This window comes from Aristolochia californica, unplaced genomic scaffold, assembly GCF_029961685.1.
Source record: "Aristolochia californica isolate CCGP_79_NKW_82.1479 unplaced genomic scaffold, dmAriCali1.0.hap1 SCAF_4, whole genome shotgun sequence".
In the NCBI taxonomy this organism is placed as follows: domain Eukaryota; kingdom Viridiplantae; phylum Streptophyta; class Magnoliopsida; order Piperales; family Aristolochiaceae; genus Aristolochia; species Aristolochia californica.
Window position 1 is genome coordinate 38101368 of NW_027182103.1, and position 14322 is coordinate 38115689.

At 40.5% G+C, this 14322-nt stretch overlaps 1 protein-coding gene across 5 annotated transcripts; it reads left to right on the forward strand.

The window, feature by feature from the left end:
- The first annotated feature begins 544 nt into the window (after positions 1–544).
- Positions 545–4659, forward strand: LOC137962273 (GATA transcription factor 8-like). 5 transcript variants are annotated; one of them, XM_068809046.1, is made up of 4 exons: positions 545–602; positions 689–1542; positions 2388–2680; positions 3479–4659. In XM_068809046.1, exons 3-4 carry the CDS (start codon positions 2429–2431, stop codon positions 4238–4240), a joined length of 1014 nt encoding a protein of 337 aa, XP_068665147.1. In that variant the 5' UTR covers positions 545–602; positions 689–1542; positions 2388–2428; the 3' UTR covers positions 4241–4659. The 5 variants fall into 5 exon arrangements, with proteins under 5 accessions (XP_068665147.1, XP_068665148.1, XP_068665146.1 ...); XM_068809047.1 differs by having other exon boundaries at positions 547–602; positions 686–1542; XM_068809045.1 differs by having other exon boundaries at positions 551–1542.
- The last annotated feature ends 9663 nt before the right edge of the window (positions 4660–14322 follow it).

The window sequence follows — 14322 nt, forward strand, 5'->3', positions numbered from 1 at the left end:
TGATCTGTGTGATCAAGACCTAAATAAACGAGACAATGGGAAAACAACAAAGATCACACGATGAAAAATTGCGGCGAGTTTAAAAGACTTTAGACAACGCCGATATTTCCGTGATTCCTTGAGGCTTTGTTTTTGTCTGAAAATTCCGTGTCCTCAGAAATTTGACCCTCCGTCTCTGTCAAGAGGACTTCCCTTTGTTACCTAGACTAATCAAAGCTTTCTAGATTCTAAACCGAGATTAGGAGGCAATTACGTTCTTTTTGGTGTTCGGTGTAATTTTTCGAAAATGGGAGGGTGAGTTAATTAGTAATTACTTTAAGCAGCTGGGAATCCTGAAGCCTGAAGCAGACGGGAGATGCCTCAGGCGGGGGTTAAGCGTCGAATTTAAGTTTTTGACCTTCACAGTTCACCTCTCATGGAAGTTCAAAAGTTTAAATGGAAATCACCGCGGTAAAAGTACGATCTCGAAACGGTAGCCGCTAAAGTACGGATCCCTCTTCCTCCTATAAATGCCTTCCCGCAGTTTTCAAAACTGAAAACAGCACAAAACCCGGCCATAAAATCAGAGAAGAGAAATCAGCAACCGCAGAAGGAAGTAGGAAGTAGGAATCCTGTTTAGTGTTTCCTTCTCCGTTCATTCATCTTTCAATCTCTGCATACAATTAATCCGTTTCTGTACTTGCAGCAGATATTTCACCGGAGAAAGGAGGAAAAGGGGAGGAACGAGGAGATTTTTTTTTATATAAAGAAAGAAAAGGGCAAAAAAAAAAAAAAAAAAAAAAGGAACAGCGAGCGGTGGGTGGGACCCTTGTTTCTCGAAAGAGAAGGATAGAAAAAGGTGCGCAGGAGGCTTCAAGGTGACGACAGTGAGGATTGTAAAAAGACAGCTAGCAATGAAGAGGGAGGCTCACCTACCGGAAGAAGTGTAGTGTGGAGAGAGACTCACAGTACCGTCGGATTTCTTTTTCTTCTCCTTTTTTAGGGTTTCTCCTCCCTCTACTCCTCTGATTTGCTTCTCTCTATTCTTTTTTCCTCTTTCAACTCCTCCCTGTAGCGCTCTCCGAGACATTCCGCCGGGGGAGGGTAGGGTTCTTGTGACAGAGAAAGCTTGTGACCCTGTATGCCTCCTTTTTCCGCTAGTGTGTTTTCCTGAGTGGGGATTTTGGTTTCCGTTCACCCGTGCATTTCCCCGTATCTTCACTGATCTCGTGCGGGTTACAGGGTTTATTTCTGTCTTCTTCCTCCTTCTCCTACTCTGGTTTTGTTGCATTGAGGCCTGCATTTCACTCATTTGCGTGCGGTTCATTCCCTCTTCGCTTCAGTTAAGCTTTCAGGCACATTTGGCTGTTAAAAATTAATTTTTTTTCTAGCATCTAGCTCCTTCCCTGTAGAACTGAGGTTTGGGTTCACCGCTTGGTTTCTGCGGCCCAGTCCACCGATTTCCCCATCGAATTGTTCTGAGTAACGCAGCTTTTTCTTCTTGGAGAAACAGAGGAGTTATCTTCGAAGGGAAAAGCGCTCCAGCGAGCCAATTCTTTCGAGGTATGTTGCCAATATTTAACAATTTCATCCATCAAAGTGAGTTTTAGAATCCCAATTATCTATTTTCTTCCTCTCACAAGTTTTCCTCACTTATTCCCCTGTCTGTTCTAGAAATTATAGAGAAAAACGTTCGAATTTGTAAAATGCGTTACCAGTGGTTCGTTCTTTGGCCATCACCTTCACTGCAATGATTTCTTCACCTTGCCTCTACTTTAAAATGAAATTCAAACTATTTTTTGACTTGCTATGAGAAAAAAATTTCCTGGTTTTCATTTTAGTCTTTTTTTTTTCTCGGAGTAATTGACGTTATCATTGACAAAATTCAAAACGGAAAAGCGCGTTTGTTGCTTGCCTTTGCTGGGCTGCTTGCTCATTTGCGCTCCACGATTATTCTTTACACACACGAACACGAGTAGCCCGCCAGAGTCGGGCGGAGCTTCTGGTGTTTTAATTTGGAGTAAATTTGAGATGGCGGGAGCATTTGTATGACTCTGTGCCTTTTTTTGGCCAGTCGATATGAAATTACGAATGCGAAACTTTTTACAAGGCACAGAGTCATAAAAATGCTCCCGCCGACGGTGGCAGGCCGTCTGGCCTGTGGCGGAGCCACCATCGGGTGAATGGGGCAAAAAGTTAAAAAAGACAACTTATTGGGCACCGCACCACGTGAATGGTGGGGTCCACGCGGGGACGTTTTTTACTTTCATGCGACGCCAGTCGCTTATAACTGTAAAGAGATTAAACACGATTATTTCTTTTTCCATTAAGTAAATACATTTAGTGCGACAACTCATTCTTTACATCCTCTAATTATCAGTCTTAAACGGTTTTTCCCCGCCTTTCAGCAGCGGCAGCAACAACAGCAGCAGTAGCAGCGAAGGAGAAGATGACCGGAACTGGCTTTTGGGAAGAGCTGGATACAGATGTCTGTGGCGACTTCTTCGACCACATCGATGATTTACTTGATTTTTCGAACGAGGATATTGAAGGGGGAGTTTTAGGAGAAAACCACGGTTCCAACGCTTTATCCACTATTGTACCGGACGATGGCGTCAATTTTTCCGACTCTGCATTCTCAGGCGGCCATGGTAGCAGCCTAAGTACTGAAGACGACCTCGCCGCCGGCCTTTCGGTTCCCGTAAGTTCACCGGCCGTTGTTTCCTTTTTAAATTCCTAGTCTCAGTATGAGATAAATGATTTAAAATAGTAAAAAATGTTCAGAAGATGTGTCTTCGGCCTGTCGAATGATACATTCGAGACTTTTAATAGTTGTACGGGTTGGAGTGCATTACTGGTCTGAGAAAAGACTACAGACTAGTCGTCAGTGTCGGGGTTTTGCCATCAATAGGAGTATCTTGAGTGGTTTTGCCCTGAACATGAACAGGGAAGATGATAATCATTTTTTATTATTCGCTCTCTCGAGTCAGCAACTGGCCGCCTCCCCTCGTCCGTGGGGTACAGAATGGATTGCAGTCCTCTCGGTAGCCACGGCACCTTTTGCTTTTTGTTTTGATTTGAAATTTGATTTTGACCTTTCCCGTTCAAATTCGTTGGGTTTTTCAAAATATCGAGGGGCGCCCCAAGGGTGCAGAAAGGAAGTCTGGTTTTGATAGCAGGTTGCCCCTGTTTCTCCCTTCCCGTTTTTTGAGTTAATTGGACTTCATTTTTAAATCTTATTCTGGGTATTTTTTCACTACGTCTAACAAGTGAGAATGTCATCGGCAGTATTGGTTTCTGTCATTAGTTTACTGATTTTAAAAATGAAGTTAGTCTATTAATTACCTTTTTGTCGTGATTAAGACACTTCATTATACTTAGGTGTCGTTGGCTGGAAGGAGTAACAGGGCAATGAGTCAGAGTACTGAGTCAAACTCGCTTCTTGTTTCCGGCTCTTTTCATCTCTCTCATTCCTTCTTCTCTTTTACTCTTGATGCAGCAGTGCGAAGACCTGGATCATCTGGAATGGCTGTCCACATTTGTTGAGGATTCCTTCTCTGCTGGAAACATCGCTGTGGAAGAGAACGAGACCAACAAGGAATCGCATTTCCGTGTCTCTAGTCCGGTGTCCGTCCTGGAGAGCAGCTCTTGCAATGGCAAGCCCATGCCCCTCAGCCCTGACACGGTCGTTCCCGGCCGCGCACGTAGCAAGCGCCCCCGACCTGCTTTTTTCAATCCTCGCCCTCCGGTGCCTCTCTTCTCTTCCACCTCCTCCTCCGAGACCACCACAGGTTCCGCTCCAGCCCTGCCGCTCCTCACCGTTTCCGAATATCCGCCCGAGCTGGAAGACTTCGCGGAATCTCAGCCGCCCGAGAAGACTCAAAAGAAGAAGAAAAAGAAGATTGTGTCGACGCAGCAAAATGCCAGTGCACCTGAGCGAACTACTCCACCCTCTCAGACCGTCCGCAAGTGCATGCATTGTGAGATCCAGAAAACACCTCAGTGGCGGGCAGGTCCCATGGGTCCCAAGACGCTTTGCAATGCTTGTGGTGTTCGCTATAAATCGGGTCGCCTCTACCCGGAATACAGGCCTGCGGCGAGCCCCACGTTTCTGTCGTCGGTGCACTCCAACTCTCACAAGAAGGTGCTGGAGATGAGGACCAAACTGGGGCAGAAGGACCCCGCGCCTACTCCACAGTTCGTGAGGAAGAACAACCCCATCGATGGGGGCGAGAGCACCCGCTTGCCGGTCGATTATTAAATGTAGGGAGGAGGGGTGTTGCTTGAGAATAGCCAAGATGAAGCGAGCAAAACAAAAAAAAAGTATAGGGGTCTCTGTCGGCTTGTTTTTTATCTTTATTTCATTTTCCTTTTTTTTTTTTTTTTTTTTTTTTTTTATGTTTGTTCTTCCCATTTGTACAGAGGGGGCAAAGAAATGGGGAGAGAAATCGAACAGAATGTAGTTAGATTAGGAAAGGAAGAGACGAAATGTTTGGAAATAGGGGAGGGAAAGAGTCTGTTAAGTAGGTGAAGAAGACTGAAGATAGTTCGCTTAAGTAGGTTCTGATCATCTTTAGGTATTGAATTTGTCATTCTTTTTGCAGTTTAAATTTGTTGTCATAGGAGAAGAAATGTTTAGCATTGAATAGTGATGTTATGTTTGTTCATTATTGGTTTAAATTCATTGTTACTGCTACTGCTATTGTAGTGTATAAAATAAATCAGAGGAGAGGTGTTTTATCCAAATGCGAGTTCATCAATCCAACCCTAGAAGATTTTTGTTTTCTTATCATTATTGATGAAGAAATGTTTCCTACTTTTTTTGTGTGTTGATGTTAACCATAATTTATGTAAATGAAATTTGATGATTGGAATCTTACGATAATTTGGCAGTCCTTTGAGATTAATAGCAAAAGCTCCTTGGCTTGTCTTCTCCGGCGCCCAGCTTTGACGGGAAAGTCGCCCTCCAACGTGCCCGGACTGTAGCTAAGTTTTGTGATTGGCATGGCTTGGCAATGGCAGGATGATAGTAGGATAAGTGGATCTATGCCTTCCGACGCTTGGGTCGTTAATGGTGTTGGATCAAGTACCCTGTTTTTTTTGGGTTGAATGGAACTGAACCAGTTGTTCTTCTTTCAATGTAGAAAAGTATTTTCCTAAATAAACAGGAAGATGGCATAAAATCCTTTCTAGGACGGAAAGCAAATCAGTAGGTCGTGAAAAAGGAGTCGTCGCTATAAAAGGAAAGGTATGGAATTGGGTGCTATTCAAGCGGAATAAATGGCTGTCACCAAGGTTCGAGAAGACTTTCAGCGGATCCGCGCCAGGTGAAAAACCAGGTGCAGTATCTGTGGAAATTATATAAAAAAATTAACCAAGATAGGTTTGGAAATTTATATCCCAGGAAAAGTTATAAATATTTTTTTAGATATACATTTCCAATAAATACTTATTAGTACCTTACTAGAAAATTATATGAAAATTTTTAAAATTTTCCTAGAAAAATTAAATAGAGCGGTTATTGCCTTTTTTTAGGGAAATTAATTAATTAATTAATTAATTAATTAATAATCAATCTCATACAGTACTATATTTATATAATAATTTTTTATTAAAATAAAATATCAAATACAAAATTTTAAAACTTTTTTATTCTAAAAACAAATAGGTCATGTTAAATCAACTATTGTACCCTACATAATTGTCTCACATTTGAGTTGCTATATAGTTACGAAAAATGGTTTACTAATTCAGTTTGTTCGTTTCTTCTTCTTCTCCATGATATTGAGACTGTAAATTGGTTAATTAGTTCCTCCAAATCATCTTCATCCTCATCTTGATCTTATCCAAATGCTACATATCCCCAATAACTTCTACTGGTTCCTCTCTTTCAATCCCTTCATCATTGGGATTTGATATCGTATGAAATTGTGAGTGATACAACATGCAATGACAACTTTCACTGAAGTTTTATATGGGTATGAAAGTGCTTGATCCAAAATTGCAAAGTGTTGCTTCCACATACCAAAAGTCCTCTCAATTGTTCTTCTTAATGATAAATGTCGATGGTTGAATAACTCTACTACAATATAAAGGAGATCATTTTCATCATATTCATTTAAATGATATCTAGTTGTACGATAAAGTATAAAAAAACCAAGCAAGTTACCATACCCACCATCTACCAAGAAGTATTTTCCTACAATATGAAACAACAATAATGATTAATATGAATAAAGGTAACCCATACAAAAATAAATAAATAAAATAAACATTTTACCTTTAGGGACAACAAGCCCGTTCATTGCATCTAATGCATGCGTCAAAATGTGAGCATCAATTGTTGTTCCTTCCCACTCAGCTGTTACAAAAGTAAACTCCATAATTAAAATTACAAGTTGTCATCACATTTTGTGATAAGTATTGTTTCCGATTCCAAAACCTAGTAGTGTCTTTGCCATAATGTGGGCCTTTATGTAAGTCCCATCAATTGCTCCAATGATTTCAATTGTGCCTTACAAGTTGCAGAAAACAACCCCATTCTTTTGTTCCTACTTGAACTTTTTTGCATTCAATCTAGAAACATGGAACCGGTTGATATCCACTTAGGGCTGAATAAAGTACATATAAATAACCCCAACAAAAAAATTAAGGAAAACACCAATAAGATTCACTGAGTCCATATATTATATTTGTCAAAATCACCTGCTCATGCTGACACTACCAATTCCCAGAGACATTCTTTGTTTTCATTAACTATGTCCAGATCAAGAATCAAGAATCTTGAGGTACTTGAAAGAAGGTTTCTATGGAGGGTTCAGATACTACCTTATCAAGTGGTAGTAGTTGGTGGCCACTAAAAAACTTAAAGGAGATGAACAAATCCTTACTAGGTGTTGGATTTAGGATTCCATGATAAGGTCCTCGACCAAGGTGGTGAGAGAGGAGAGGAAGAAGAAGAGGAGAAGAAAGGAAGAGGAAGAACTTAGGATGATGCAAGTATGCTTGGCCAAACATAAATTTAACAAAGTTCATAGATGAAAGAACATATCTTCCATATTTTCAGTGTAAAACCCCCCAAATAAATTCACCTTCTAACTTGTCTTGCCCTCTCCAGCTCATAGAGAGATCTCTGAATTTGTAGCTAACTGGGCAGCAGAGTTATCGCTGCTTCAATATATTCTTTTCAAGGCATCTGACTTAAAAGCATTTTCAGATCACTGTTACGCCAAGGATTTCTTTTGCCAACTCTAAACCAGAAATACATTTAAGAATATCTTCATGATGGTTGTCTGCTATTCAGAAACCTACTACCATGGAAACCTCGCTCGTTGAGTATTGCCCTTTCTTCATGACCAGATCAACAAGCCGGATCAACGTATCCTCCATGCCCAAGGCAGATAGGCCTTCAGCTAGCATGGAGAAACGATGAAAATTCTGGCAATATTCCTTTCTCGATTTGGTCCCCGTCCACGACAGAGACCACGAAAAACAATCTATACGTAACTTCATTTGGAGGTTCTGCCATGTTCATCATCTCTCTAAAGAGCCTCATGGCTTCCTTCGTTTTCAGTTGTTTATAGAATGACTGGATTACAGGGTTATATGCTTTTGAAGCAGCCGGCAGCGGCAACCGCGGCGAGGAAGGAAGGCCCTCAGTGGCTAAATTTAGTGCATTAACAAACTGTTTAGTGCCTGTTGACTAAATAAAATATGATATATCCTACGGATAAATAAACTGTTTATTCTGGTTAATATATCCTAAGCTAAGCTAAGCTACATAAAGTAAGATCCTAAAGGGACATCATAAGGTCCTAGAAGAAGCAACTAGTAAGTGCAGTAGATGAATGAGTTGAGGCACCCAACTCATATCACATTACACAACCAGCACTATAACTTCTTTAAGACCTTTAACTCACTGTCCCCATTTTTGTCCTAGCTTAGGAAATCTGAAGAGTGCATCATATGGACGAGTTGAGTCCAGTCCAGTTACATCAATTCAAAACTGCACTTGCATTTTATTTGTACTATTTCTAACTGGTCTGGATAATTAAATATCAATGCCACAAAGCAGCATAAGCAAATTGTTGCATAGTCCTCACAGACCAACCGACCATCATCTCCATTGATGCACCGATGCCAATGATTGGAGAGACTGCTCCTACGACATTGAAGGACCAGTCGTTGTTTTATTCTGTATAAAGGCATTGAAGAACTAGAAAATATTAATGCAAATAAACCTTTAGCAATCTCACTGCATTAAAGAAAGACTTGAGATCCTGCAAAATAGAAATTGAATGAAGATGGGGAAAAGACGAATCCAATGGGTTGATGAAGAAAACGTCACAGAAGAGAGTGAAAACCAAGGGATAAGAGAAGGAGAGTGAGGAAAAGGAGAGGAGAGGGACGGAAGTGACGGAATGAGAGGGGTTAATGAAGATGACAGAAGAGGGGGGAAATTGGTGGAGAAGAGAGGGATAGGGAGGGAAGGGAGAGGAGAGGGAGGTGAGGGAGTACCTGTAAATCCATCACTTGATCCAGGTGTTTGTTCAGCCCCGGAATCTATCACACTATCATATCCTATTTGTATTTCATCTTGCTCATTAAGACTAACTTTTATTGCTTTATTTGTTTCATTCTCACCTCTAACCATAACAACAAAACTTCTTATTGTTAAGTTTTCTTCTGTTATGGTATAGAGGAATTTGTAGTAACAACAACTATAATGTCTAAAGTTCATAGCATCTTAGTTTTTTTTACAAAAAAGATAGTACAAAATAAAATTTAATAAAATTATCATTTAAAGTCTATTATGTAATAAATCATAATAGATAACGCCTAAACAAACTCTTCCCAAAAACATGTGCAAGCACTTCTATTCATGTACTTTCATAGTCCCAAGTGCACCCAATTGATGGTAGCAATGTTGGTATCCTTCTATAATGTTTTTCATGCTTTTGAACGATTAATACATTATCTTTCATCTTTCTCTTCCTGCTTTATCTTCGAATTCTTTTAGTACTTGAGGTCATGTATCACTTCTCTATTCATCATTTCCTAATTTGGATTCTTTATATACCTCATTTGGCAAGATAATAAGCATAGTCACATCATCATGAGGAGTCCATGTTTCATGTGGTCCCATAGTCGCTTAACACTTCTTTGAAAAACTTTGAGATAGACAACAACCTCTTTTCAGGTTATGAGATTATATAAAGTATGAGACACACCGAGAAACATAATAACCTGATGCATCTACACCTAATATTAAGCGTTGGAGCTGGATCTCGTACTCCTAAAGCTCCACCTCTGGATCTCGTACTCCTAAAGTTCAACCTCAAATCTACAACTTAGACTAAGGTGACGTAGCAACTCAAAGTGGGAGATCAGCACAGTGATTGTCAAGACGGTATACATGGCAGCGAGGAGGGTGACGCCCTTGAGCAGAATGAGTGCGGCCTTGGTTGGCATAATGGCGGCCATAACCATTGGTATAGCCATGGGTTCAGCCAAAGCCGTAGAGGGTTGACCGGTTTGAACTACGGGATGTGGCAGTGAAAGCAACAATGGGAGAAATAGAGCTCTCAAGAGATTTTTGGAAGAGCTCAAAGCTCTTGACTCTGGAGATGAGGTCAGAGAAACATAGGAGAGACGTAAGGGCCATTTGTGTGAAAGAGAAGGTAGAGAAATCGTTGTCGAGTCCACGAAGAAGCCAATGGAGTTTTTCGGTGTTATCCATAGGTCTGCCGATTGCGTGAAGTTGGTCGCAATAAGCGGCAATGGATTGATTGCAGCGTTTCAACTATTGGAGGTTGTCTTTGAGACGGATTTTGTGAGCCTTTGATTGGTGGTTGAAGGCATTTTCCAGTGCGAGTCAGACCTCGCATGCAATGGAGAGGCTAGCGGCTGGGGCCATTGCCTCCTTGGCGAGAGAGGAAAGGAGGAGGTTGAGAAGGCGTTGATCCATTGCTCTCCATGCCAAATATTCGACAGTAGAGGTGATAGAATCTGAGGTGGTGGCATGAGGGCTCCATCCACATAATCAGGAGATTTTGACTCTCAAGAAGGGGAAGAAGTTGGCTTTTCTAGAGGAGGTAGGTTGCGGAGGAGAGTTTAATGGTAATAATGTGGATTAGGGTATAAAATGAGAGAAGATGAGAAATGGATTCAACTTTCATTGAGGTTTGACCCTATCAATCGACTACTTCACATTTCTGATATTTGAGATCAATGGCATGGATAGGACGAAGAGATGAGGGAGTTGGGTTAGAAACTTTCAAGAGAGGTGATTTTCTTTTTTTACTCTATGAACCAAAAGCTCATTGAACAGATTTGGGAGCGATGTGAACCAGGAGTTGAGCGTCGTGACAAAAGTCCGATGATTCAGCTCGTCTCCGACAGTTTTTTTTAACAACTGCTTCTTTCGTCTTATGTTGCGTAGCCTTTCTCACCGGAGATAGTTCTATTTCTTAAAGCCGTGCGGAGCCTATGTTGTGGAAGAAGGTGAATGCGGTGGTGAGCGGGCCAAGGAGGCGAACAAAGTCCTCGAGAGGATGCGCCAACGCCAAGGTCCGAGGTGCAGATCCATGTCGAAGGAGCAGGAAATTTAATTGACGAAGGGATCAACAGAGCTCTGATACCATGTGAAGTTTCGTCCGAGACCCATCCCAAATTGACTAGCCAACTTAGGAAGCCTCTTTCCCAACTAATAAATTCAAGATTTTTATAAGCAGTAATCCATGTAGAATTATTCCTTAACAGGGACTTGATTCAGCCACGTTGAGATCCGATCGTGCAGCTGTTTTCCCTAATTCAGTATCAGGGGGTCGTCGCAGAAAATAGAAGTAAAGGCAAATTAGTATGACTTCCCTTCTACTTACTTTTATGGGCACTCAACTCTACGTTTCAAGCCCAGTCTGATTCCTTGATGTTAGTAGAATAGGAGAGTTAAAAGGAAAATGAGCCTGCCCCGACCCACTTGAGGTGGTGTGGGCCGTTGGCCGGGCCGGTGGGGTTTCTCTTAGCTGTTCATGAAGCCACTTAGTGAAATGTCTAGTTGAACCTCAACTATCCTTGGATAGATTGGATTACTGTTCAGTCACTGCTTATCCCAGTCTTTCTGTGCGTATTATGAAGAGTTTTCCTCAATAAAATACCTCTTATGCCTCAAGAAGAGGAGATGGCTGCTATCTTATGAAGAGTCTCTGTGATTGATTCAACTCAGCTACCTCTTCCGTTCTCTGCCACTTACTTAGTCTCCAGTCACTGTTCCAGAAGATAAGTCTTAAGAGGTTGAAAATGGTGCAGCAATAAGAGATGTCAGTAGTATGGAGGAAATGAAGAATCAAAGGAAAGAGAAAAAAATACTGGAGAATAATTGTGATTCTTTAATGAAAGAGAAGACAACAGAGACAGTTTGGGAGAGGCTCCTTAGCTAAAGAGAAGAAGTTTTCTTTGATGAAATAGACAAGGATTGAGAGTCTGAAAAAGAGAGGGAGTTCTCAGAGGTGGGAACAGGAAGGAGCTTTGAACAACACTTTATTCTATATTCAATACCATTTACCGATGGCGATGGATGAGTTTAATTCTAATTCTCAATTGCCACTCGAGATGGCAAACGTAGACAAAACCCACAGAAGAGTAGGTTAGAACAATGTATTCTCCAATCGCCTCTGTGGGCCTCGATGGGCGTGACTCACCACCGCCTGCCCCTAAAATACTGAAACTAGGCTCGCGGTTGCGCCGGCAATGGCCCCCGAGAGGGCGAGAGACCGGAAGTCGGTGATCTGGAAACACGAGTTCATTCAATGCACGCGGTCCCGCTGCAGCGTGATAGACTCAGCCTGCGCCCTCTCCGCAATCGGAATCTTTGTTGTTCTTGACCTAACCCGCGCCCACCATTCCGGCACAAGGATCGGATCACTCGGAAGACACAACTGGGACGTGCCTTTTTCTGTTTTTTTTTTTCTTTTTCTCCTCCCCTCATTTATGCTCATAGGATCCTCCTCAGCGTTTCACTAAGTTTAATTAAACCTTGAACAGTGGACTTGCATGGCAGCTCAGCATTTCTGGTGCACAAATGAATCCACCCATTTACCCAATTCCGGTGTTTGCATGGGAGAACGCAAGGGACCAGTTTTTTGCCAAAAAAAAAAAAAAAAAACAGATTTTGGTGTGAACGATACACAAATCTCGAAAAGTATTTGTAGAAATTGCTCACTAAAATCCATGAAGACAACACTTGTGCGGTCCCAACGCATGGATCCTATCCCCACGGTGCGTGCACCGACTAAATTATCACAGTCATCGACATCTTTGTTCTCTCTGAAAGTAGAAGGACCGTAATTCGAAATTCAATAGCCGCATGTGGTGTCAGTTGGTCGTTTATCTCTTCTTAAACCTAACAAGAGACTGGAGGGAAATTAAACTGCCACAGACCGACCTTCAAAGCTGTTGGCTGACGAGCCCAATTGAGGTTTGAAAAATGCAAGTCTTTAACAGTTTGGTCAATGCTTGGGTTTTTGTCTCTTAAATGTGAGTTGCAGGCTATGTTGTTTATTCAATCACCAGCTTCACGCCCTGTTGCCAGTGTAAAAAATAATGAGTTGGACCCTCTGCATCTCTTCTCGCTTAGTTCAGATTCCGAGGGCCGAGGTTTAGGCACTAATGGCAGTTGAAATATTGAACGTAAACATACAAATTTGATCTTGCTGGGTCTTTTCGTTTCTTCAATCCGAATGGCTAGCCGCACTTGCGGGAATTCCATGAGGATCATTGGAAGCAGCAGCAGCAGCAGCGTGATTCTGGTACTGTGAGACTTGCTTTTTCTGCTGATTTGTTTCGGAATTTTATAAGCAGAGAGACTTGTTAAAGATAACATGCAAGAGCAGTAGTTTGAGAGAAGAAGCCGCCGAAAAGGGATCCGACATGCTTCGAATGCACTCAGAGCCATAGTTGGGAACTTGGAAGATTGCCGGTCACATGCGAGGCTCAACACGAGACGTTTAGATCCCAAAAGGCAGGAAATCCTTTTGTTTTTTTTTTTTTCTGATTCCAGATTCCTCTGCTGCCATTTCTCTCCTCCGAGTTACTGCGCCTAGTGAAAGGATTCATGATTTCCTTAGCATCTGACCCACCTTATCCCCATGGCGAAGGGGCTTCTCAAGGTGCTCACTAGTGGACATTTGAATAATTGGGACGTTCGTCAGTCAGTGCCCACAGAGATTATCAGAGAGAAACATTCAGTGAAGAAACCAGATATGGATGTTTCTGAAAACTTGTCAACGACACATCACATGATCAATCTGGTTTCTACGAACGTGATGAAAAGTGTATACGAGCTTATAATGTTGTTCCAGAGAATTAAGAAACAAGTTGAGGGCCACTTGCAGTCGTGGATGGCTCTCAAGTGTTCGACGCTTTGCCACACTGAGATGGTATCTAATCTCATAGCTTCATTATTAAGAGGCTGGCTAGTTTCAGATAGTGTCGCACTCTTGCAATCTTGTAAGCTGAGGTGTTGTGTGCAATTTTGAGGTCCCATTTCACATCTCAACTAAGCCTGCAATTGACTAGTGGATGTATACATGGCATCTCCAAGGACCCTGTTTTTTCTTTTTCTTTTTCTTTTTTTAAAATTAATAAAAGTGTTTTTTATATTAACTCAAAATTTAAAATGAGAAAAAAAATTAATCACTAAGATATACATAAATTGATTTTTATATCAATGGAAATACTAGGAAAATAGATAAAATAAAAGCTAATTAAACATGATTAATTGGTTATATAAATTATTAAATTAAAAAAATAATTTAATTATCTAAGGATGAACATGAAAAAATTTATTGAAATAGAAATGAAATAACATGTATTAAATTAAAAAATATTTTTTACATTATTAAAATAAATATTGTTTTAGAATAAACTTAGTCAATATGAAATCAAAATAAAATTAATAATGAGAAAAATAAATAGTCACTATGCTACATATGTTTCTTTAGTTAAGATAAATGATTAAGTATCATGATATACAATATTAATTATTTATTTATGTTAAGTTACTTAATGATCGATGAGATATGCAATAGGTTATATCAATTACATTAACCTCATTTAGTTAATAAAACTTGTACGAGTAGTTAAGTAATAAGTTGAGTTATTGATTAAGTAATTAGCCAATGTAAATAATTAAGTATAACCTATTACATTGGTTATGTTATTGAATTGAATAATTTATTCTATTTACTTGAATTTTTAATCATATTTATATAAAGAAGTTTGTTGCAGATATGAAATAAAAAGTAAATTAATAATAAAAAATAGTCAATATGATACATATGTTTC

Excerpts from the sequence above, each read along its gene's own strand:
- LOC137962273 (XM_068809046.1), top strand. The coding sequence starts at position 2,429 with ATGACCGGAACTGGCTTTTGGGAAGAGCTGGATACAGATGTCTGTGGC. Across the intron at positions 2,681-3,478 it reads CCGCCGGCCTTTCGGTTCCC|CAGTGCGAAGACCTGGATCA; the intron begins GTAAGTTCACCG and ends CTCTTGATGCAG.